Source organism: Larimichthys crocea, chromosome XIII (genome assembly GCF_000972845.2).
Source record: "Larimichthys crocea isolate SSNF chromosome XIII, L_crocea_2.0, whole genome shotgun sequence".
NCBI classification, from domain to species: domain Eukaryota; kingdom Metazoa; phylum Chordata; class Actinopteri; family Sciaenidae; genus Larimichthys; species Larimichthys crocea.
The window spans coordinates 36,520,508-36,544,466 of record NC_040023.1 but is presented as its reverse complement, the minus strand read 5'-3'; the positions used below and the strand labels follow the sequence as shown (position 1 = coordinate 36,544,466).

The following is a 23,959-nucleotide window of genomic DNA, read 5'->3' as shown; positions in this document are numbered from 1 at the left end:
GTTGAGGGTCACGGGGAGAAACCCATCCAGTCGGCCCTGAAAGGCCACCTTGCATTCCGGCTGTTGCCTGTGTTCTTCCTGTATGAAGGATTTCCCTTCATCCTGTGCCATGCCTCTCATGTCCTCCTCAGAAGGAGCCTGAGCGTTTTCATGTCTGTTGGAGTTCCATATCCCGAGGAGGGAGGACTTATGTGTCTGTGTGTGCGCTTGTGTATTTTCCTCCATGCTATCTATTAATAATATTGGGGAGAGAGAGAGAGAGAAAGTAAATGTTTGCTTTGGTACAAGGCAAGATGTTTCTCTGTTTGCAGCCCTAAGCTGTGAGTATTCAGCTCTTAAATATTCCCTTCCCTTGTGACTCCCAAACTATCTCTTGCCCTAAAGGGCTGCATGGACCTCCCTGGCCAAAATATCCACATACCTTTAACAGCAACTGGCAACCGAAATGTTCAAATGGGAGGATTTAGGGGCCTGGATGGCTGGAGGAAGAGCGAAAGAGGAGAAAAAAGGGGAAAAAGTACAAACCAGAATTCTGTCCCAAACATTCGAGACATGTCATTTTATTTTGCGCAAAGAAAATGAACTTTGGCCTTCGAGACTCAACCATCGAAATAACTAGAAATCTTGACAGGTTGGCTTGGTTATAAATGTTAAATCTTCTGCCAAAAAGGCGTCTTGTCATTTTTGATTCTGGTCTGGTCTCAGCTTTGAGAGGAAAATCAGTTTTGGCAGTCTGATCCAGTTTCCTTCAGCTGTGGACAAGTCTTTCCTCTCGCTCCACGTTTTGGAGAAAGTTATCCAACCCTTTGCTTCTTATCGCACAGAGTATTGCATGCAGTTATATGTTGTTCCTTATATGTCGGTATTAGTCATTCTTCCTCGTCACGGCTACAACTTGCTCAATATGCTACTGCTCGATTTGCCGCATTACCGCCATGCTGGAATCTCTTCACTGGAGAATAGAATTGATTTTTAAAATCTTACTGTTTGTTTTATGGGAATTCAGTGATCTCCTCGTACGTCTCTGATCTTTGAAATTCCTCAAATTTCTTTTAGGGCTCGTCTTCAGATCTAAAACCGTTGGATGTTCCATGTTCATGAGACTGAACGAACTAAAAAGTCCTGAAGACTTGATGAAACAAGACGAACAAAATTCATCCAGTCGTTGCTTTCATCCTTCAAATGATGCATGAAGCCTCACACTTTTTTTTACCCATCCACTTAACTCAGAAGGCTTTGCGCATCATGCTTATCTCCACCTTTGCTTCTGCGTCTTTGCATGTCCACAAGATGTCTTTATCTGGAAGACCTGGGTTGTTTTTTTAGGCATTTCAACAAGCGATCAGCACTGTGGATTCAGTCTTGTGGGCAATCTCGCTTGCAGAGGGAATCGAGCCTTTGCAGTCCCCTGAACTGTGGGACAACCTCAGTTAGAAGTCCTGCCTCAGAGGCCATTTTCACGCCTCTGTATTTGGACCTGCGTCACTATTTGCACGCCACGCAGCGTGCTGCTTATTCTGACACAGCAGATTTTTAAACGCTGCCTTGAAAATTGTTGATTTTACATCACTCTGGTCAACTTTTCGCTGTGTTTTTAAAATGTGCTTTCTAAATAAAGTGACTTGACTAAATTACCGCCGAGGCCCCCTGCACCCAAGACAATCCTCCAGCTGTGTGTTTGTGTGTGAGTGTGTCAGCCTGTGTGTGTGTTTAGCATCGGAGAGCGAGGGGGAGGTGGATGGAGATGGTATCAATCGCCAAGCCAGGCCATTGAATGTATTGATTAGTTACCTTTCTTATTAACATGCTGATTAAAGAGAGAAGGGAGAGAGAGAGAGAGAGAGAGGGAGAGGGAGTGAAAGAGAGGCGGACGAGGCTGCACACACACACACACTCCTCGCCTCGCCTCGGACGGACGGAGAGGAAGCAGCAGCCACGGCCGAGAATCAGGGAAAAGGATGCAGAGTGGATTTAACAGCCGAGCCGAGGAAGGAAAATCAGGGAATAATTGGGAAGAGGAGGAGAGAGGGATGCAAGATGCAAGTGGAGGAGGAGGATGAGGAAGAGGAGGAGGATGAGGAGGAGGTGGAGGAGTGGGGGGGGGGGCGGACCGACTGGAAAACCAAGGAAGGAAAAAGAGAGAAACCCTGCTTTGCCTTTGATCCCCCACCGAGTTACACTGGCTGACTGGCTGGAGAGACTGACACACACTTTTCGGCTGTGAGACACACACACTTACACCCACACACTTACACCCACACCCACACACACACACACACCTGCATCCTCACTTAAACACACACACACATGCTGTGAGGCTGACAGGCCGAGGCAAAAAGAAGCATGCATTATCAGGGCAGAAAATAGCTCAGTGTTTGTGTGCGCGTGATCAATATGTAGGCTGCTTTAAACTGTATTTTTATCAGCGAGTGACCATGTTAAGCAGCGTGCGGTGAGGGATTTCTCAAGATGCACGCCAAGGTTTTCCGAGAAAGGCGTTTTTTTCTTTTTTATTCCGAGAGGGACCGGAAGGTGCAGAAGGGATGGAGGGAGGGAGGGATGGATGGATGCAGGCGAGGGAGGAGGAGGGAAGAGAAGATGCAGGAAGATGCAGACTTGTTTATTTGTATGTTTGTGTCGAAGCGTTTTGAGTGGGTGTGTCTGCATGTTTGTGTTTGTTTTTTTTGCATGGAAGAGGAAGAGGAGAAGGAGGAGGAGGAGGAGGAGGGATGTTTCACCAGACTGAGCAGAAAGTAAACACCTGAGAAAGTATAGTTAGATGCAGCTCGTGCAGTTTGCTGTGTAATCTGGTGGCAGCCTCGGTGACTCGTGCTGGTTGTGAGGGTGAAGCTGAAGCCTGCAGTGTTGACAGCACAGGCCTGGGAGCGCATGCACGCCACGGTGTTGTACAGGCCTCGTCTTGGTCATGTTTATAAGTATGACGTGTGTTTGTAATGTGAAAATCAGCTGCTCGTGTTTTAAATCAGAAAACAACAAAAATGTTTAAGATTTCAGACAAAAACTGCTTTTTTTTCTTAATTTATTTGCTTATTTACACCTTTTTTTAATTTAAAAATAGCAATCTTTTAAACTGACTTTGCCCAGATCAAATGTTTATATAAGAAAACTGCTTGGAATCAAACAGAGACTCAATTATGCTAATTATATTCATGGTTATGATCTTTTAACCCTCAAATCCCTTCGAACAACAAAACAGATTCAACAGTTTAATGTTTAATGATTAATTAGAGTGTTGGAAAAGGGTGTCATAGATATAATTAAATGCAAAATAACATAAAAACATCCTGAATATGAGCTGAGGGAAATAAAAATCTGAATCCCTGCAGCAGCTTCAGCTGACTGTGAACTTCACTTCACATCTGGATTTTCACATTAAAATCCACCTGTGCAAAAAAAAAAAATAAAAGTTCCACCCCTGCAGCCAAAACACAGAACTTGAATTATTACTTCTGCTGCTGTATGACTAATGATGCAAACAACTAATTGTTTAACTTTTAAAAAAACAAACTTCTAATGAGCTCTGACTCTGAGCTGAAAGAGAGAGAGGAGAGAAAAGAAATAAAAACTCCAGATAAGTTGGAACTTATCGACCTTTGTGCCCCTTGAGCTCTTTTTTTTTTTTTTTTTTTTTAAATTAAACACTTTTCCTTTCCCCGCGCGGCTCGGGCCACCACATAATTTCATTTGCATAAAGAATGCGGGGCCAATTACAGACAGGAGATATTTACATTTTATATGAAAAATAGTTGTAGGGCAAATAAGGAGGCTGTTTAAAAATGCACGGATCGATACTGGGCTGGCGCATGCTCATGTTTGGATGCGCGTTCACACACACACACACACACACACACACACACACACCCACACACCCACACACACACACACAAAGTCTAAATTAACTTAATAAGAATACAAGCTTTTATTTTTATTATAGCAAGAATTAAAATCCCTGCAGCGTTTTAATCTATTCCAGAAAAGCATCAAACAAAACAAAATATTCAAAAATATTTCCCCTCATGTGATGTTTGATTCTTGCAGGTGAAATCAGGTATCTGCACACACACACACACACACACACACACACACCTTCAGTGCATTGCTGCTGCTGCTGCTGCTGTGGCGCATTATTGGCTCATCTGCACAGGAGGAGGTGGAATCCAGTGAATTAGACGTAGGGTGAATTTGCATTCATCCAGATATGATCGATAGCTACATTATTCACGCTGCACAAGTCGGTGGAGTTCCACATCACGGCGCGCGTACACGATCATTACTGCGAGCCAAACCTGCAAATAATGGACGAATAGAAGTGATTATCATTCACTCAGAGGAGCTCAAAGTTTACAGCAGCAGCAGCAAAGACACTGCGTGCATTCTGAATTATGAAATAAAATAAATAAGTTGCCATGTGTGGATTTATAAAATGACACATCTCATCATTTGTTTTGCTCTGACATAAAGTGTGAAGTCAGAATAATCCCGTTGCAGAGCTGCTGTTAGTCAACAGTGTGTCCTGTGAGAAATCTGTGTGTGTTTGCAGCAGGCCACACGCTGTTAATGCAGATAAAGCAGGCCTGCATGGACACACACACACTCACTCACACACACACACACATGTGCCTGCAGGTTATGTAGAAAAATCTGGAGTTCATGAAAAAGATTCATTAGATGTTCATCAGTTTATTTTTTATGTTGCACAACAGATCAGATCCCAAAAAACATTTTAAAACTCAGAATTATGAATATTTGTGTCACACACTCTGCTGCGGTTTTTTTTTTTACATTAATGCTAATTCCTCTCATTATTGTTATTATTAATTTAGTTCATTTTTTTTATTCACCCCCTCCTCTCTCAGATCTAATCCGGTCAAATTAATTCAGTTATCGATTATTCACATTGTGATCTGTGTAACGCCCAGCTCTCGTGGTAATAATTGATTTCATCGATTGGTTAGAGGTGGGAGAGAAATAAAATAAAAAAAATAAAAAAAAGATAGTTGACGTGAAGACAAAAACAGAAACACGTCATGAGATAATGTGCGAGTGTTTATCTCAGATGAGGGGACTGTTCAAAAGCCAATAATTCATGATAAAATAATTTATTAATAATTTTATTTGTTAAACCCAAATCTAGATTTTTTTATTTTATTTTTATTTACTGCTGCATTAGCAAATGTTTTTATTTGTGTCTCTTCAGTAAAACACAACAAAATATTATTTACATATTCATGTTAGCACTGCATGTTCTATAATAAATGTGTGAGTATTAGTATTATTCTTAATTATTTAATATTATTATATTATTATTATTATCTACTATAGCCACAAAATGTGACTTTAAATACAAAATTGAGCTGTAAATAAAAACCATACTCATAGTAAAAAGTGCGGCAGATGGTTCATGTTTGTGGAGTTTCATTTCACACCTGCACTGCACAAATAAAGTTTTCTTTAAATCTTCTCAAGTTTAAAGTTTTATTCCTGCTTTTATTTTGAAAAAAAGAAAGAAAAAAACACACAAACTGACAGACTGAGCAGCAAAGCGCTGCCACGAGCCATAAAGTCTCAAACTTTATTGAATATATTATGAAATATAAAATAAATAAATCAACTTTAGAGACGCTGAGAGCAACAGGACTTCATTTGGACTTTTACTGCTGGGTGAAGTTTATTCTGAAGGGACGGGAAAAAAAAGGTGGCTTCTGAATTTAGAAAAATAAATTTATATTTATATTAAAAAAATAAGAATCAGCATGATTTAGTGTCTGACGTGAACGGATGTGAGTTTGGAATAAATTCAATTTAAGAGAAGACTGTGGTGTGTGGTGTGTGTGTGTGGTGTTACCTGTAATATCTGCATCACACATACACTCAAGTTGATCTAACTGAACACGATCAGATCATTTGTGTTACACACGTCTGGCACACACCACACCACACACACACACAACCAGTTGGAGGCTACAACAGGTGACGGTGGTGACATAACAACAAACAAACATGAGCACTGATGAAAATTATGTTGTTGTTTTTTTGTGTAAACTCTGTCAGAGATCACGTGTGTGTGTTATTATGTGTGATAATAAATAATGTGTGAAATGAAACGTGTGTTTTGTCTTTATGTGTGCTGTACAGTTGTGTGTGGTGAACCATCATCATCTGTTTTCTCAACATGATGTCATATTTTTTTATAAATTAAAAATATAATTGATTTATTTCATTATTTCTCTTCTTCTTTTTCTGTCGCTGCGTAAAAAATAAAAACTCGTCATTTAGATTTTTTATTTTTTCTTCTGCTGCAAACATGAAGTCAATATCTCATCAAAAAATAAATAAATAATAACTGCAACCCGCACGTGCGCCTCATCAGTTATCATTTATATTGGTGATTAAACAGCAGATTGGGAGGAGGCGGAAAGAGCCTTTAAAGTACCGGATGAATGATGTGTGTGTGTGTGTGTGTGTGTGTGTGTGTGTGTGTGTGTGTGTGTGTGTGTGTGTGTGTGTGTGTGTGTGTGTGTGTGTGTGCAGGCCTTCCAGCAGCACACACACTCCTGCTTATTCATTTATTTATTTATTTTAAATCTTAAAATAAAAATATGAATTTATGAATCCACCTTCAAAATAAAAGCTGCTTGCTTCCTCATCCTGGCGCATGCACGGTCACCTTAAGGTCACTCCAATGTCCACCTCTGACCTTTAACCTCTCCGCCATCGTGCTGCTTGTAATATCATCGATGCGGGATTTGACGCTCGTCCCTCAGGATGAGCGCGCATCAGCTTTAAATGGTTAATATCTGAGAAACACACACTGCGTATTGGCTTTAGATTAAAAGCTTATTCTACAGGCGCCGCATTGAAAGTCACTTTGGATGAGGAGAATGTGAGTGTTCCTCGGTATATTTATGGCCTGTGCTGGGTAATGGAGGCTTCTGCTGTTGCTCTCACTGTAAGTCCCTCTGAGAGCATCAGCTAAATGGCTGAAATGTAAATGTTTTGGCTGTAATGTTGCTGATCCTGCTGCTGCTGCTGTGACTCCGGATGGCTAAATGCTTCAAATGGAAATTGGCCTCCAACATTTGGAGCTTATTGCGCAGTTAAATTCATCAGATAAACTGGAGAGGTGGAGGAGGAGGAGGTGGAGGAGGAAGTATATGTCTGATCATTACGCAGGGATGGATGCTTCTTTTTCTGCTGTTAAATTAGAAGTGGCTCTGTGTGGCTGAGCTCCATGTTGACAAACCCTGGATCCAGAACAGCCCCTCTGGGTGTCAGTTTCCCCTCAAGGCCCGCACTGTAGAAAGTTGGGAGGAGGAGGAGGAGGAGGTGGAGGAGGAGGTGGGTGCTTACAGCTCGAGTGTCAGCCCTTTGCTTCTCGGATTTTCCAGCCACAGAAGGTGAACTTTCACCCCGACCTCCAAAAAAAAAAAAAGGACCTTTTATTTTCGCTCTACAGCCGTTGACCATTTCTTTTTTTTTTTTTTTTTTTACCTCCAGCTACTCGCCATCCATACAACGCATCCCTCTCCTCTCCGTGCTGGCTGGCGCACGGGTGCGGATCGATAGGGCAGCATCTGCTCCGGGAAGCCGGCGGTCCCACACCGCCGTGCACCGCTCCGCTGTTTTCCAAACGCCAGAACTGCTCATCTCTGAAAATTAAACTGACAGACAGATATGATTAGTATGCGCGCTCTGCCTCTCTCTCTCTCTCCCTCTCTATCTGCTCCTGTCTGTCTGTGCGTGTTCCTCTCTGAGGCCACGCACAGAATCACGCAGACCAGATGTATAATTATGCATCTTATAAATGGACACGCACATTAAAAAAGGGGGGGACGCATATCACCAATTTACACCAAATTGCAATCAGTGGACACTTGTGCACGCGTACACGCAGGCTGCATGCATGGGGCCTGCTCGGTGCTGCAGCAGAAGCTGAAGCAGCAGGTCGAGGGTCTTCTGGAAGAAGAAGAAGGAGAAAAAAAAAAGAGAGGGGGTCGCATTGATCTTGTTGAGGGACTTTCCAGGCTGAAGTGTCGTCGGCTGTCGAGCTGAGTGCTGATTAAGAGCTGGACTAAACAGGAGCGTCACTTGACAGCGTTTATTCCTGAGGAAAAGGTTGACGAGTCAGGGCGTGAATGCAAAGAATAATTCTGGATGTTTTGGTGCTGAAATAAATTCAAATAAATGCAGGATTGGGTGGTGTGGAGATGGCGCACAGCCGTGCGTAAATGGATAGATTTTTTTTCCCCCCCTGGAGTCAATAAGTCAGTGAGGCGATTTACATAATTGCATATTCAGCCTTAATTCGTTTCTTTAAAATAATCTCAAGGCCTCTAATCCAGCCCTGAACACTAGAAATAAAACTTTCTAATAAAAATAAAATCATAATAATAGAAGGAGGTGTTTGGGTTTCATCCAGCTGTATATTCCATCTCCATGTTCCACATCATTTTTCACAGTGACACCAGCAGCAGCAGCAGCAGCAGCAGCATCATTTCAGGAGTAATAGACAGGAGCTGCAGCCTGTGATCAGAAACAATGAACAAGCCGAGCGCAGCACAACGAGATGAGCGCGCCGTGCGCACATAATTCATAAGTTGTGCATGCATGCAATCATCTGAAGGAGGCTTAACCTGTGGGGTTATGAGAAAGGGAGCATCTCCACCTCCACACCTACCCTCCACCTCCTCCTCCTCCTCCTTCAACCCCCCCTCCCATCCCCTCCTCAACCCCCACCCCCGGAGAGAAAGGGTTAATTGGAGTAGGAATTTCATCGCACATCTGTCAGATTTTTAAGGCCGTGACGCACTGAAAGCAGAGAGTCAATGTGAGCAAAAAGGGGAGGAGGAGGAGGAGGAGGAGGAGGAGAAGGAGAAAGAGTTGGTGGTGAGATCGATGAAGTGGCAGGCAGAGGGAGGAGGAAAATCTCACGAGATAATGAAAGAAAAAGAGGAGAGCTGCTGCTGCTGCTAGTGGAGGGGGGAAAAAAGGAAGAGAGAGAAAAGAAAACGAGGCTAGACCCTGAGATTTTTTGGAGTGGAGAAAACAAAGACAAACGGAGAGAGCGCAGACAGACACGGAGAGAGAGAGAAAGAGAGAGAGAGAGATTTGTGGTCCGTAAACCTGCAGATGGTTTTTTTTTTGGTTTTGGTGAATGTAGCACCCCGGGGCGCAGCGGACCAATTGTGTGAATCTGCAGAGAGAGAGGCTGCTCGGCGACACAATCGGAGACGATGCACAGGACGGACAACAGCCGCGGACGCGCTCTGAGAAGTGGAGAATAAAAAGGTAGGATTTATATTTCTCTCTCTCTTTTTTTTTTTTTTGTTCTTGTTGTCTTTGAGCTCTTTCCACGTCCCGTGTTTTTTTCTCTGCGGGTCGCCATCGTGTCTGATAGTTTAGTTAACGCGTTCGGATTCATGAGATGTGATGCACATATGCAAAGCGCTTCGCTGTGCGCGCTACTTCTGCATCCACAACTTTGCACGAGAAGGAAAAACACATTATTTTATTTTTAATTTCTATTTTTTTGTTTAAACACAGATATCCACGGTTTGTGCTGAGCTCCACGATGTGTGTGCGTTTATTATTGTGATTTTTCAGCATGCTCCGAGTGTGAATTATTGTTATTAGGCTGTCTCTTTTTTTGTTTTTTGGTTTCTCCTTTGGCTCCTCTGTGCCGATGAAAGTTTAAATAACAGCGCCTGTCTTGTCTCTCGCAGGCACAAAGCGAGGCTTCTGCCGAGGAACACAGCTGAGCACCAAAGAGACAGACAGACAGAGACAGAGAGCGCAGAGCGTTGATGCACAAGTGAGGAGAAGAAGAGGAAAAATCGCAGTTAAAGCTCCTGATGCTCTTGCAAACTGGTTTTCTGGGAGTTTGAGGGAGTTTGAAGACAGTACTTAACGTTATCAGATAATTAATTAGACACCCCATAAGCCCGGAAATCAATTAATTCACAAATCAATAAATCCATAGTCTGGTGTAACGAGAGACCTTCCAGACTGTTAGCCCTGCTGCTGAACAACAATAACAAGAAGAAGAGCAACAACAACAACACACACGGGGTGAGAAATTTATTTGCTGAAGCTGAAGATGGATGGGGGTCTAGGGGAGATGTCCCTCCACAGCCACTCTGATCTGGCTCACACCCAGGACGGCAGAGCCATGCTGCACTCGCGGGACCTTTCAGCTGCTTTCCCCAGGCCTTCCCTCGGGGGCCCCTCCATGTCCCTGGAGCCGGAGCCCCGTCCACCGGGCTTCGACCACTCCATGTCCGCACTGGGCTACAGCGGCGACTCCCCGTCCAGCTCCGGCAGCACCTACACCACCCTGACCCCCCTGCAGCCCTTTGACGACAAGTTCCACCACCACCATCACCACCACCCCTGCCTCCCCGTCAGCAATGTCATCGGCAGCTTCACCCTCATGCGTGAGGACCGGGCACACCTCAGTACCAACTTCTACAACCCCTATGGCAAGGACTTGGCCATGTCCCAAAGTCTGTCGCCCCCCTCCACGGGTTCAGGCCTGGGCTCATCCATGCACGGCTATGGCAGCTTGGGCAACAGCCCAAATGGCAACGGTGGACAGATGCTCCACGGTGGCTACGACGTCCACGGGGGGAGCCTCTTCTGCCGGACATCGGATTTTGGCCGTGAGATGTCGCCACCAGGCCTAGGAGGAGGCGATGTGTCAGTGGGGCATCAGCTGAACAAAATGGATGCTCACCAGCACGCCCCCAGCCACCATCCTCACATCTACAGCCAGCACTACCAGCCCCACCATCACCCAAGCCAGCAGGCCTCCAAGATGGGCGAGCACCTGCACTCCTCATCGTCCGCCTCGTCCTCGCCCGGCGAGGGCATGCTGCCGGGCGGCGGAGGAGGCGGCGGGGAGGAGATCAACACCAGGGATGTGGCCCAGAGGATCATCACCGAGCTGAAGAGGTACAGCATCCCCCAGGCCATCTTTGCCGAGAGGGTTCTGTGTAGGTCACAGGGCACTCTGTCTGACCTCCTGAGGAACCCCAAGCCCTGGGGCAAGCTCAAGTCCGGCCGCGAGACCTTTAAGAGGATGTCCCGCTGGCTCCAGGAACCCGAGTTTCAAAGAATGGCCTCGCTTCGGCTGGAGGGTAAGATCTGGCTTTGCTCTCTATCTGCTCTCTCACACTCATACAGAAACCACAACAACAAACAGACACACTCTCTCCTCTTGTTTTCCCCAAACACCTTCCTTCTCCATGTCTTCCAAAAAAAAAATCCTCCTCTCCAAGCAATCAGTATGCAGCTCAGGTTGAGACATGAGGAAAAGCAAAAGCATCATACTGATGTTTCCCTCCTTCACAGCACTGTGAATGTACTCCTGGTTTGTCTATTGTCTCAACAGCCTGGATAATAAGAACTTAGCAGCACATTGAGGACAGTTTGAGCAAGAAAGGGCCATATGTGCCATTCCTTTGTTTACTTTGCTCCCAAACAGCTCCTATTGATTTGTACAGTAGCTACAATAAAAAAAAAAAAAAAGCCACAGACATTTGCCCTCCTCTTAAATGAACCGTGAAGATCAGCGTGAGCATCGGTTGGCGATTTAATCGCTTTTGAGCCCACAAAATAATTTGTGCAGATATGCCACTCCGGAGCGATTGATTAATCCGAGCAGTGATTTATATCTGCTCAGCGCACGGCCGAAGTTGAGTTGGCAAAGGTAGCTGATGCAAATGAGACTTGAGCTTTCGCCAGACGCCTTTTATCAACGTCGTCACCGAGGCAATTACTGCTGAGGCTAAATACAAATGTTGCTCTGCTCGGAGAGAAGGCAGCAACCTCGCAGAGGGTTTGTGAGATTCTTCACGTGTGGGAGAGAAAGGAAAAAAAAACAACAAGAGGTGATTGCTCAACGTGTAATCCTCAGTGCTGAATCAGTTATAATTAACTGAATCTGTTTTGTAATCAAAATTCTCTCTCCATAGCTTGTTTCTGCAGTTTTATGATTTATAGAATTGTAAATTTTGTGTTTTTTTGGATTGTTGTTGAGACAAAACAATATTTTTTTGATATTTTCTAAACTCAAATTAATTTGTCGTCGAAGGCCCGGCCCGGTAGATTTATTCTATTTTATTTTGAAAGGCACATTGTAATCTGCTGCCTGACATTTAATATTCTTCAGGGAATGTGGATTGAAGACGCGACAGCAGCACGCTGTACAGTGCCGTGTTACAGTGTTGTCCCTCCGTGGGGACCGAGGGGCCCATCTGATACACGGTGCACAGAAAGAGATCCAAGTGAACACAGTAATACGAGACGAGCATGGGCGAGTGTGTGTGTGTGTGTGTGTGTGTGTGTGTCTGCAAGTGGTCTTGCTCACTGCGGGGGTCTGCGAGCAGTACGTGTGTGCTGAGCCTGCCCGGTTGATCACTGCTTTTTTTTTTGCTCTCTGTCAGCACCTCGACTGATTAAGCCCAACAACACAATAGGGTTCATAGGTAATGATTGTGCACTCTTGCAATCCCTTCACAATTATTGATCTTTGATTGTTTGGCTCTGAGAGCACATGTGTACATCCTCCATTCAGCAAAACGTTACAGCAATCACGCCCCGAAAACCTCTTCATCTGAAGATTAGTTATCTCGAGGGTGTTGTTCTGTAATTTGACAGAAAACGTCGTCTGATGAACCCAGCCCTGCTTTTGTATGCAAATCGCCTCCTTCCTGTCACAGAGCTAATCTTCCTCATCATACAAACACAGCACCTTTGTTCATTTGAGCAGATTTGTAATCATCAATCATCCTTTTCTTTTATTCGCGGCATCCTTTGCAAACAAACAAACATTTTAACGAGTCAGTCAGAACAGGCCGATCAATCAGACTCATAAAAAATTGAAGTCCCTACACAGAGAAGTGTGCTAATGTTTGACAATCCTCTCTCTCTCTCTCTCTCTCTGCTCCCACACACTCTGAAATTGCATATTTAGTTCTTGGCAAAGCCACAATTTGGACAGCTCGGCACTTTTCTACATAACCTACTTTCCGAAGGGGGTTGTTGTGTGTGTGTGTGTGTGTGTGTGTGTTTTTTTCCCCCCTCCTGGCCAAACCCCCCTTTTGTTTAATTACAAGCCTCTATTGATTTCCATGGGAAAGAGCAGCACGCCTTGCCCACACACACCTCGGCCCGCATCGGCCTGAATCGAGACTGGAATTAGAATGCGCGGTGCCCGTGTGCCGTGCCGTGCTCCCCCCCCCAACCCAACCCATCACACACGTCTGAAGATCGAGTGCTCTCTTCTGCTTCACGCCTCGAGTTTTAAGATGATCCACCTTAATGCAGCACTCACCTAAATACATAGAAGGCCCCCCTTCAGTGTCAGCCAACAGCGCTGTGTTATTTCCATAACCGTGTGTGTGGAGGTGCTGCAGAGCACTCTGCGAGCATGGATGCTCGGTAATTATGGAGTGTGGTTGCTGCCATTTTGTCTCTTCAAATAATTGTCTTTCTGCTGAGACGTTTTGCTAAACACGGAGGAGGTGATCCCTGGGATTTATCCGCAGTATCTTTTTTATTTTTCTGTGTGTGTGTGTGTGTGTGTGTACTCTATGGATTACTGCGCTGTATATGAGATGCATCTCTAGCCCAACCTCGGGCTGTGGAGGAGGCAATCAGGATTTAGTCAGAGGAGAAGAAGAAGAAGAAGAAGAAGGATAAAGACCACACAGCCATGCTCCGACACTTAAAGTCGAGGAGTGGCGAGGAGGTGGTGGTGGTGGTGGTGGTGGTGGGGGATCAGAGACTATAACTTTAAAGATGATGGCCGAAGCCCTTGACTAAAGGTCTAAATGAATAAGAAAGGTCAATGCGGTTTACGTGTCGGCTCCAGCGCCCGCACCACCCCCACGGTAATGAAAGCCACAAAGCCTCGTCCAGCTCTCGCTGCCGCGTACAGTTCGCATTCTACTTGCGAGGCTCAAAGGTCAAAGCCGATTTCCATTTGCATATTAGGGGGAATTGTGTGGAGCAGGCTGACGTAGGCCTTAGCTGTGCAGCACCTTAAAACCAACGGGGTTGTTGTTTTGTGTTTTTTTTTTGTTTTTTTTTTTTTTTTATCTGGCTCTTGCAGCTACCCCCACTCCGGCGCTGAAGGGGTTAACCAGCCTCTGTGGGTCGAGGAGTCTGAGCTGCACAGATTTAATCAATAATTTCTATCAGCCCCTGGCCCAAGAAATCAGCAGGGGGTGGGCTGGGGGGTTGAGGGTGGAGGGAGGGTGTTCTTGGCTGGGAGAGGAGGGGGGGGGGGGGGTGTAGGTTGAGACGCCGGGGGGTAGGGAAAGGGCTTTCGATCACGTTTCAGCAACACGAGACAGGGGCATACATCATGATTAGGGGCTGTTCCCACGATCATAAGAAGCCTATAGGGGAATATTTATGTCTGTAGGAGTCGCCCCGGCGTCGGGGATTTATAGCATGGTAATTGTGAGCCTTTTACACATGATTACAGCATAAGGAAGCATTTACTTAATGGTCGGCGTTATGATCGTCGGTAAAGGGAGAGATGGCTGAGGATGGAGGAGGAGGCGAGACGGAGGAGGAGGAGGAGGAGAGCGGCAGGACACCCTGACTCCTCCAACAAGCCATAAATCCAACGCTACAAGCAAGCTAGCCGGCACTATCATGTCATTCCTTTCATTACTACATGAGCTGAGAGTGCACCACCGCTGTGTATACCCCTCTATAGCTGCTGCAGCCCCACCTACCTCACCAACCCCCAACTCAGAAATATTGATGGTCCGGATGGTGTAACGCCCGTGAAAAATGTAGCATTTTTTGGAAAAAAAAAAAAAAAAAATTGCACTTGTAGTGATATTGACATGCCGCTGACATCTCGGCCTGTTCAGATTTTAATGAGACGTGGTTCGATAACTCTCAGAAATGCAAACGAGCTCTGGATGCCTAAAAGCTAACAGGCACCTGTAATCTCAAGTTGACAAGGAGTGCATCCCCGAGTCAAAACATTTCCTTCTGATAATGATTTTAGAGGAGGGCGTGCGCGGGGAAATCACGGGGCGAGATTTATTCATGTCCAGTTGAGTACTTAAGTTTCAGAAACTCAGCTGGATGTCAGAGCAATCAAAGCCTGACAGTACACAAACACCCATGGCTCCCCCACCCTGCTCCGATGCTGCTGTTGCGATGGCACTCGCGTGGAACAGACGGCAGTAAGGTCACACTTATTTCTCAAGCACCCGGGCTAATGAGAGAAATTTGCCGCTGTGAGTTGTGTTGAGGAGTGAAGAGCCGGGTCGTACAGTTGAACATCAGTGTGTGTGAGATGTTTCTCAATGGGAAGATGTAAGCCAAACCATCAATTGAACTTGTCAGCGGTGTTTTGAGAGCGCAAGGCAGCATCTGTGGTTTATATAATGTATGTTTGTGTGGGTTTGATTGTGTGTCTCTCTCTGTGTTGGGGATATCAAGGTTATCGTGAGCTGATATCTCCATCTAAGCAAGTCATTTTTGTCAATAACAGAGTAAAAATGTTTATGTTGAAGAAATGTCCCCTTGGATTATTCCAACCAGCTTGTTTCAAGTGTTGTTTTTCTTGGTTTTGGTTCAGAGTTCTGCCTTTTTTTGTGTCTTGTTTCAAAACACAGACATTCATTCGAGGAGAATCTTGACATGAGCAGGAAACATTTCGCCGTTTGGTGGATTTCTTCACATTTTTGCCAGAAAATAAGACATTCGATTCTTTTTTTAAAAACATAAATTGACATTTTTTTGCGCAAATATGATCACAAGTCCTGATTTATTGATATACTAAATAAAACAACAGTATAATAATACTACTACTACCATTGCACCGTACAAAGAAAACACTTTGTTTCCAGACCTCCAGGCCAGCGTTCGGTAAAAGTCCAGCATCTGCACCCTTAGTGTGTGTGTGTTGGTGTGTTGTGTGCACATGCACCAATGCTTACACTTAGAAACGCATTTGATACCATCAGCAAAACAGTCGCTCAACCGCACAGCGCTGATTGAAACCTCTTAAAAGTGTGCATTTAGGTAATTGCACGACTCTCCCAAATATGTTTTAGTTCACTTAAGGCTTCTAAACACCCTGGGCAATGCCAACTCTGCTCGTTTCACTCCCCCCTGACGTAACCCGCCTTTAACAGAAAATAAATTAGTTCCCCCTAAAGTGATTATTGCTCACTCACTGCCGCCACATGTAAATGACTTTTATGAGAAACTAATGATGTTGAAGTGTCCACTAAGGGAAAAAAGAAGAGAGGAAGTGGACGGAGATGGACAGAGAAAGAGAGAGAGAGAGTGGTGGTGGTTGGTTGGTTGGTGGTGGTGGGGGGGTTGGGAAGTTGGCTCGGTACACAAAGGCAGAGGTTGGTGTTGTGTTTCCTGTAAATACAGAATTACAGCGTGTTAGAGGTGAAAGGCTCAGCGATGGATATGCAGAGGAACACGCAGCCTGAATTCAAAAAACGCTCGTCTGATTCTCAGAATGGATCTGAGCTCGCAGCCCACACACATCAGGCTATTTTTCCTCTTCACTGAACAAAACTGCCTCTCTTTTTTTTTTTTTTTTTTTTGCAGGGTAATTTTTTTTTTTTTTTAAATTTCAGACTTTTCATGAGGAAATATTGATTATATAATTGGACTGGCTGCCGCAGTTACAGTGGTGTTTAACCCGGGCCCTGAGGTTTTCTTTTTTTTTTTTGGGGGTTGGTGTAAGCAAGACTGACATTAAAACAAAACAAAACATCAAAAGACTTCATCACCTCTATCGCCCGCTTAAAAAGTTTGAATATGACCAACTCTGACACGGAGCTCATTTAGCGAGAAATTCTGACTCTGTGGACCTCGGTATGAATAACAGATGCTGATATACGGAATATTGGGCGATCGGTTGAATATCAAATTCACACGCGTCTAATCTGTAAGCGAATGATTTAATCATTCTGGAGTTTGTCTTTTGCTTTGGCCTTTGCGGTGCTGCTTTCTCTCATGCCACTGAATGTAAATTGCAGTTTGAAATGTAGAGCAGACACGGACGAGAAGCCAACGTCCATTAGCACTCTTAAAAAGATTTGATCTCTTATGACAAATAAGTTACAGGAATCACGTCTTTTTGGGCTAAAAATGATGCGTTTACTGGTCCTGTACCAGTTGTGTGTGTGTGCTTGAATGTGATTATTTTTTTTTGGAAGACAGCGAATGATGACACCAGATTTTGTCTGATTAGATGTAAAAATATACAAGGGAGTAAGCGTAATGAAAACCACAAAGAGCTCTGGCCTGGATATAGTTATCTGTTTTATCCCAACAGCCTACAGCAGCTCAGTGGCAATAAGATGTGATGGGTTGAACATCTTGATTCCTTTACTGCACAATGAAACAAGTTGCTGATTCATCTCTTTTAACTAATCAAAGTTGCTTAGCTAATCTGTTTTCTTTCAGCAAATCCACTTTCCCTCAGCTTAATCCATTTGTCCTAGTTAGCCATCCAGTCTGTTAGCTAACCTGTTTCCCCTTTCCTTTTTTTTAATTTATCTTTTATCCATCTGCCTGCAGCCTGCAAGCGAAAGGAGCAGGAGCAGAGCAAGCTAGAGCGCAACCAGGGCCCGAAGCGAACCAGGCTGGTGTTCACGGATCTGCAGCGGCGCACGCTCCTGGCCATCTTCAGGGAGAACCATCGCCCGACCAAAGAGCTGCAGGTCACCATCTCCCAGCAGCTGGGCTTGGAGCTGTCCACCGTCAGCAACTTCTTCATGAACGCCCGCCGACGCAACGTCAACAAGTGGGCGGACGAGGGCCGCCCTTCCTCCACGGGTTCCTCGGGCTCCAGCGTTTCCTCCTCCGCAGTGTCCTGCAGCACGGCATGATGACGGACCGCCAAGGAGGTGCGGTTGGGGAGGGCGCTGAGGGAGCAAGGGGGCACATAGACTGGTCTAGGCAGAGATCAGCCGTAATAAATGTCCTCCTCGTTATCAGAAGGAGCGACGGAGCCAGCTATTATAGATGATTTTATGAAGATGAAGCATTTTCCCAAACCAAAGTCGATCGCTCCCTTGAAATAGAAGGGGGCGATACCCAGAGTGATATGATCGCAGGACGTGAGGTCCTGCTTGTATAGTCAAGGGTGAAAAGATGATTTGACTCAAAGAAGAGTCACACCCTTACATAGACACCATCTCATTGCATTATTTTGATTATCTAGATTAGAGATAATGAGGGTATTACAAATCAGGAGAAAGCATATTTTGGTGTACCTTCAAATCTATAGTCATCTCTCCAAACGTGAAGAATCAAGAGGTGCCGTTTGCTCACATCTGGAGAGCTCCATTGTGTAACTTAATCAAAAGTGTTCACCATCATCCAAAGACGTTAATCCCCCCTCCCCAATGTTCTTATGGTCCTGCTTTTCCTCAAGAATCATGGTGAAAGAGGAAAAAAAGGCATTTTTTTAACTTTCCATTTTTTTTTCCTGAAGAGCCTAATTCCCCTTTCTTAGCATGTGTTTCCATGGTGATAGTTCCCAGGACTGTATGGCGATGTTCCAAGTTCGGAGCCAGGAATTATCTCGAGGGTTCTGTAAGCGTCCGTGACTCCCAGGTGTCAATCATTTACCATCAACAGGAGCCTTTTTTCCCCCCTGTATTTCGTGAAGACGGTCCCCGCCTTTGAATGAATCAGAGTTTTCGAAGGCGGGGGTTGGGGGTGGGGGTGAACCGCAGTGCATCTCGCCGTACGCCAGGACAGAATCAATAAACGCAAGCAGGACGCAGGAACAGGAACTCGCCGGTGTGCAACTGTCTAGCTTTAAGACTCAGTGAGCTTCCAAATGAAAGCTCCACGGCCATTTTTTTGACTCCAAATCAAGCCAAAAAAAAAAAAAAAAACGAAAAACAAAAAAAAAAAAAAAAAACGAAAAATGAAAAAATGAAAAACAACCTTTGAACACAAAGGCTCCAACGGGGGAAGAGATACACCTGACACAATGTATAGTGACATTGTAGTATTTTTTCTCACTCATTTCCAGACAACTGTACACACCTCTGCTCCATTACGAAATCTTTTTTTTACAGATGTCTAGAAAAATGGAGGAATGTGATTCTTTCAGCCCTTTTTGTACAGATTTCAAGCACATCGCTCTATTTATAGAAACACGTTGGAAGTGCGGGGCAGTTTGTTTCAGCCCCGCTGTGACGTACAAGGTCATTTTTTTGGTCCACAAAGGAACGGCTTTAACATGCCTCCTTATAGCCAATAGTTTAAATCAAACCGAGAACGTTTCAAATGCAATTTGCTGATCTGATCAATGTATTTATTACTGCATTTGTGTATTTATTGTTTTCACCTTTTTTCTTTTCTCTCTATTTATTTGGTTATTTATTTATGCTATCTATATACTGTAAGTATTTATTTAACGATGCTCTGTATGTCTGTGTGAAACTGAAGACTTTTTCTGATGGGCACTTTTAGCTGTAGAATCCCATCGTAATACCAAAGATTAACATTGCCTCCCTGAATGTACGGCCTGAATCCCTAAACCCAGTACCCCCCGATCCAGCCCAACCCACCCAGTGATGTTACGTATCTCTCTCTATCTTCAAGGCCTGGCCTTTGTTTTTTTGTTTTCTTCCTTTTGTAGAATAACGGGGATTTCTTTACTCTTGCAAATGTCTCTGCGGTCAGCTCTTAATGCCAAGGCCAAAGCTTGTTTGAATGTTGTGATAATATTTATAATTAATAATACTATGAATAATACCAATAATAATAATAATAATGATGACGATTATGATGTGGCATCCCATAGGTTCACAGGTTGCTTGTAAAGTTGTGTTCAGACCAATGCCATCTGACGGAGTGTGTAAAGTGTCCAGGGACCCCACTTAAAGCGCCGTCTTGAAGGCCTCGTAGAGTGCGCGTCCTTCAGGGTCACATGCAAACATGCGTACTTGTGTGTCTGCCTGGGGGAAATGCATGGTTGTGACCTCCGCCCATCTCCCCTCCACCCCAGTGCAGTGCAGACACTGCTGTCTATGTCCAAGTCAGTGTGATCTCACCGTCCTCCCACATGCCAAGCCCTTCTGCCAGTTGTCTCAGTTCCAAGGGGGATTCTTAGGGTTTGTTCCTTAACCATTGTTAAACTCATCTTCAGGTGATCTTGGGTCTTTGTTCCTGGTGTTCTGCTGTTGTTAAGGTGCGTTCCTCATCTTCTGGAAATCTTGAGTTTATTGCCAGAGGTTCTGATGGACTTAGGGATTTGTTCCTGGCCTTTTTAGGGTCTCAGGGTTTGTCCCTGGCCTTCTGGAGTTCTTCTGATTTGTTTCTCATCTTCTAAGGATATCTGATTTTGTTATGAGGCCTCTTAGGCTTGTAGACTTTGTCCCTGAACTTCTAGGGGTCTAAGAGTTCATTCCTCATCTTGTAAGAATCTTTGATTTTGTTGCAAGGCTTCTGGGACTTGTAGGGCTTGTCCCTTGCAGGGCACAGGGGTCAGTTCCTGAGTATATGGGGTTCTTGGAGGCGTTTTTTTTTCCAGACTCTCTTGAGATTCTTAGGGTTCCCCCTAACAACTTGCACAAACACAAGTGATTTGATTTGCCAGCGTTTTGCATTGTGGATGCCTAAATCAGGAGAAAATCACCTAAGATCTGATTCTCTGACCCCTGTGTAAATGCTGCCAAAGAGCGGTGAGGCTTGCTTGGCCATTTTCCATCCTATCTCTTTTTCTTTCTCTGTCTTTAACGTTGGAAGGGGGCGGATTGCCGGGGCCCCCTTCACAGCGTGCACTTGAAAGACGGGCGGTCATGAAAGAGGCCATCGACTTTTTCACAGACTTCAAAGGGGAGGCTTTTTTCATCCCGTCTTCTCTCTGGGTATCTGGTCTGGGGTCCGCTCTCGGCCAGACCTGTGGGCTTTAGGGGGCATTCAAAGGGGGCGGGGGGAGATCAGAGAGGAGGCTGAATCATCCAGAATGAGGATGGTGGTAGTGGTGTGTGTGTGTGTGTGTGTTGGGGAGTGGGGGGGTGGTGGTTGTTTGAGGAATAGGAGGTGTTGGAGTAGTAGGGCATGGAGCTGAATTAAACTTTAATGAGCAACAATTGTAAGCATGCTGAGAGCAAAGGGGGGCGGTGGTGGGTGTGTGCGGTTGAGTCTGTACAGGAGTGGTGGTGGTTGGGGGGGGGGGGGGGAATAAAAAATAAAAGAGCTTGGAGACTCCTCTGCTGACCCCTGCTCACTACTGTCATTGTATCAAAGCTGAGGTGACACCTTTCAGGTTTCTCTTTGTCTCTCTGACTGGGAGCCTAAAATGGAGACAGAGCTTTTTGTATTGAGCCACCTTCTGCTCCTGTCAAGCGGGGAAGCTCTTCCCTTTCTGTACAGAGGCGATGGAGGGAGGAAGAGAGGGAGGAGTGAATTCAGTCGGCTGCTGCTGCAGGTGATCTGCATTGCCATCTTAGCCTGCGGCACCCCCTAGTGGCTTTTTATAGAAACTTGACCCTGAAACAAGCCAAGGCCATCGCAGAGCAATTCTGAGGGTAGTGGAAATAATGAAATAGCATAACTGAAAGCTGATATATTACTTTCAGAATTAAAAAAAAAGAAAAAGAGAAAAAAAAGTTTTTTGATATGTTTAAACCAACAAAACAACCAAAGATTGATGGGTAACTGCTGAATCATTATGTATCATGGGTAGTTTTAGCAGTTCCCTATCAGAGCTACCGTAGCACTCAGAGGATTCAAAAAATAAAAGCACCAGTGGGATTCCGCGTGCTGATTATTTATGTTTGCATAAAACAGTATTATGTTGAGCTGGAACTGAGAAACTGACATGAGGCAGTGTCTTCAGATGGAAGTCTTTTGACTCTGTAAACCCAGTGTCCCCCTGTCTGTCCCCCTTTGCCCTCGCCCTCACCCCCTGTGTGTACATGAAGACTTTACCCATCTACCTCAACTGTGTGAGATGTTGTGTGGCAAAGATATTCCTTAACCAAAGAATCCATCCTGTCAGGGTGTCTGTCTAACTATCTATCTATCTATCTACTATCTATCTATCTTGTCTGTCCATCCGTCTTCTTCTTCATGCCTTTTAACTCAAAAACCAAATGTGCTGGAATCAATCCGTAACAGGAGCCCCGAACGAGGCCCCCGTCCAGCCAAAGCTTTAAAAATCCAGTATGCTAGAGTGTCCCATTGATCCATTTTCTGTATATAAATAAAAATCATTCTCAAGACCAAAAAAAAAAAAAAAAAAGGAGGTGACAATCCAAGCAAGGAGGATCTTGCTGTAATCAACGTTGCCTATTCCTTGTTTTTCCGAAATCTAGAATCGTGTGACATGCTGTAACAGAAAAGCCCAAGAATCAAGCACTCATCCCAAAATAAAATAAAGGTCGGAGGAGACAGAAGCTATTTTTCCACATTTGTAAGCCACCCCTCCCACCCCTGTTTTTTCCAACATGTTTAGTGTAGTTGAAATACTGTTTGATCCCACTGTTGTAAGTAGGAATTAATGAAATCCATACAAAAAGCTTTAAACGGGGAAGAGCTGAGGGAAATATTATATTTGACTGAGTCTGAGTTTCCTCAGCTTGGACTCGACCCACCATGCTTTATCGTGCCATTCTTGTCCATGTGTTAGACTTACTAATGAATGTGGCTAACCAACCAAAGGCTTTAAGAAGAAAAAAAAAATACACAACACTTTAAACGTCAATCATGGTGGGACATTTTGTATCAACAACTAAAGAAAATCCCTTTGAATACCTCATGTGAAAATTGTTTGTTGTGATGTTGCACTAAAAAAATAAAAATGACTCATTTGTAACCCAACACTGTGCTCGGTTGACTTTGTTCTGACCTCGTGGAGGTGTTAGCGGGCAGAGCTCTCTGGGTTTTTCCAAAAAGGCCAACGCTGACTGTTACCCAATGCACTGCAGTCTTAAACTGTACCCTTAGATTGTACGCAGCCAACAAACATGTGAGATATTAACCTCGTGAACAGCCGTATTCCCCTGAAAGTCGACCCCAAGAAGCTTTGGTTACTCTTTTTTTTTGCACAACAAATTTACATATATTTAGTATCTATCTCTTTCAGTGCTACGATGATCTTCTGACTTTTAGATTTTATACACCATCAACTTGTACATCCTTGATGGCGGACCACTGCTGGAACAGGCAACATTTTTAAGAGATCAAAATGATTCATTATTTTACTCTTTTCAGGATCAAGAATCCTTCAAAATGTTAGACGGTAAATCTTCCAATCGATATATTGATTGAAGAATGTGAACCCATAAAATTGACTCTCTTTGGTTAGCAGCTTTTAAAGAGATCGTTATACTAAAATACTTATTTGCTTTCTTGCAGAGAAAGTTTGTTTGCTAAATATATATATTATATATATTTTCTGTGTTTGTGCCCAGTAAATTACTGTAAACCATTTCACAGTAGTATACTGTGTATTCCGTCAAAAACTACAGTAATTATAGAGTTACTGTGAAGTTAACAGTAAACAGTGATGTACTGTAGAAAATTACTACTCTAAATACTGTAGTTACTTGTCAATAGCTGCCAGTTAGTTACTGATTATATTTACAGTAAGTTACTTGTCAACAGCTGCCAGTTAGTTACTGTGATTATATTTTCAGTAAGTTACTTGTCAACAGCTGCCAGTTAGTTACTGTGAATTTCACAGTAACCGGTTTACAGTGTGGCCATGTTCAAAGGTTAAAATGATAGATGAGATGTTTGTAGGTGAATTTTGTGACACTTAAATTTGCATTTTGTTCGTACAAACCTAAATAAAAGAACATTTTCCAGTTATTGCTTTGAGGATTCAATTCTCTTTTTGGAAAAGTAGCTCAGTGTTCGATGAGAGGGTCATACTAAAAGTCTCAGGACGATGACGCTTGCCTGCAGGCAG

The 23,959-nt window shown here is 44.2% G+C and overlaps 1 protein-coding gene across 2 annotated transcripts; it reads left to right on the top strand.

The window, feature by feature from the left end:
* The first annotated feature begins 6,600 nt into the window (after positions 1 to 6,600).
* onecutl (one cut domain, family member, like) lies at positions 6,601 to 22,861 on the top strand. Of its 2 annotated transcripts, XM_027287346.1 has the most exons (4): positions 6,601 to 6,904; positions 9,182 to 9,309; positions 9,744 to 11,156; positions 17,599 to 22,861. In XM_027287346.1, exons 3-4 carry the CDS (start codon positions 10,118 to 10,120, stop codon positions 17,907 to 17,909), a joined length of 1,350 nt encoding a protein of 449 aa, XP_027143147.1. In that variant the 5' UTR covers positions 6,601 to 6,904; positions 9,182 to 9,309; positions 9,744 to 10,117; the 3' UTR covers positions 17,910 to 22,861. The 2 variants fall into 2 exon arrangements, with proteins under 2 accessions (XP_027143147.1, XP_019115294.1); XM_019259749.2 differs by lacking the exon at positions 6,601 to 6,904 and having other exon boundaries at positions 8,760 to 9,309.
* The last annotated feature ends 1,098 nt before the right edge of the window (positions 22,862 to 23,959 follow it).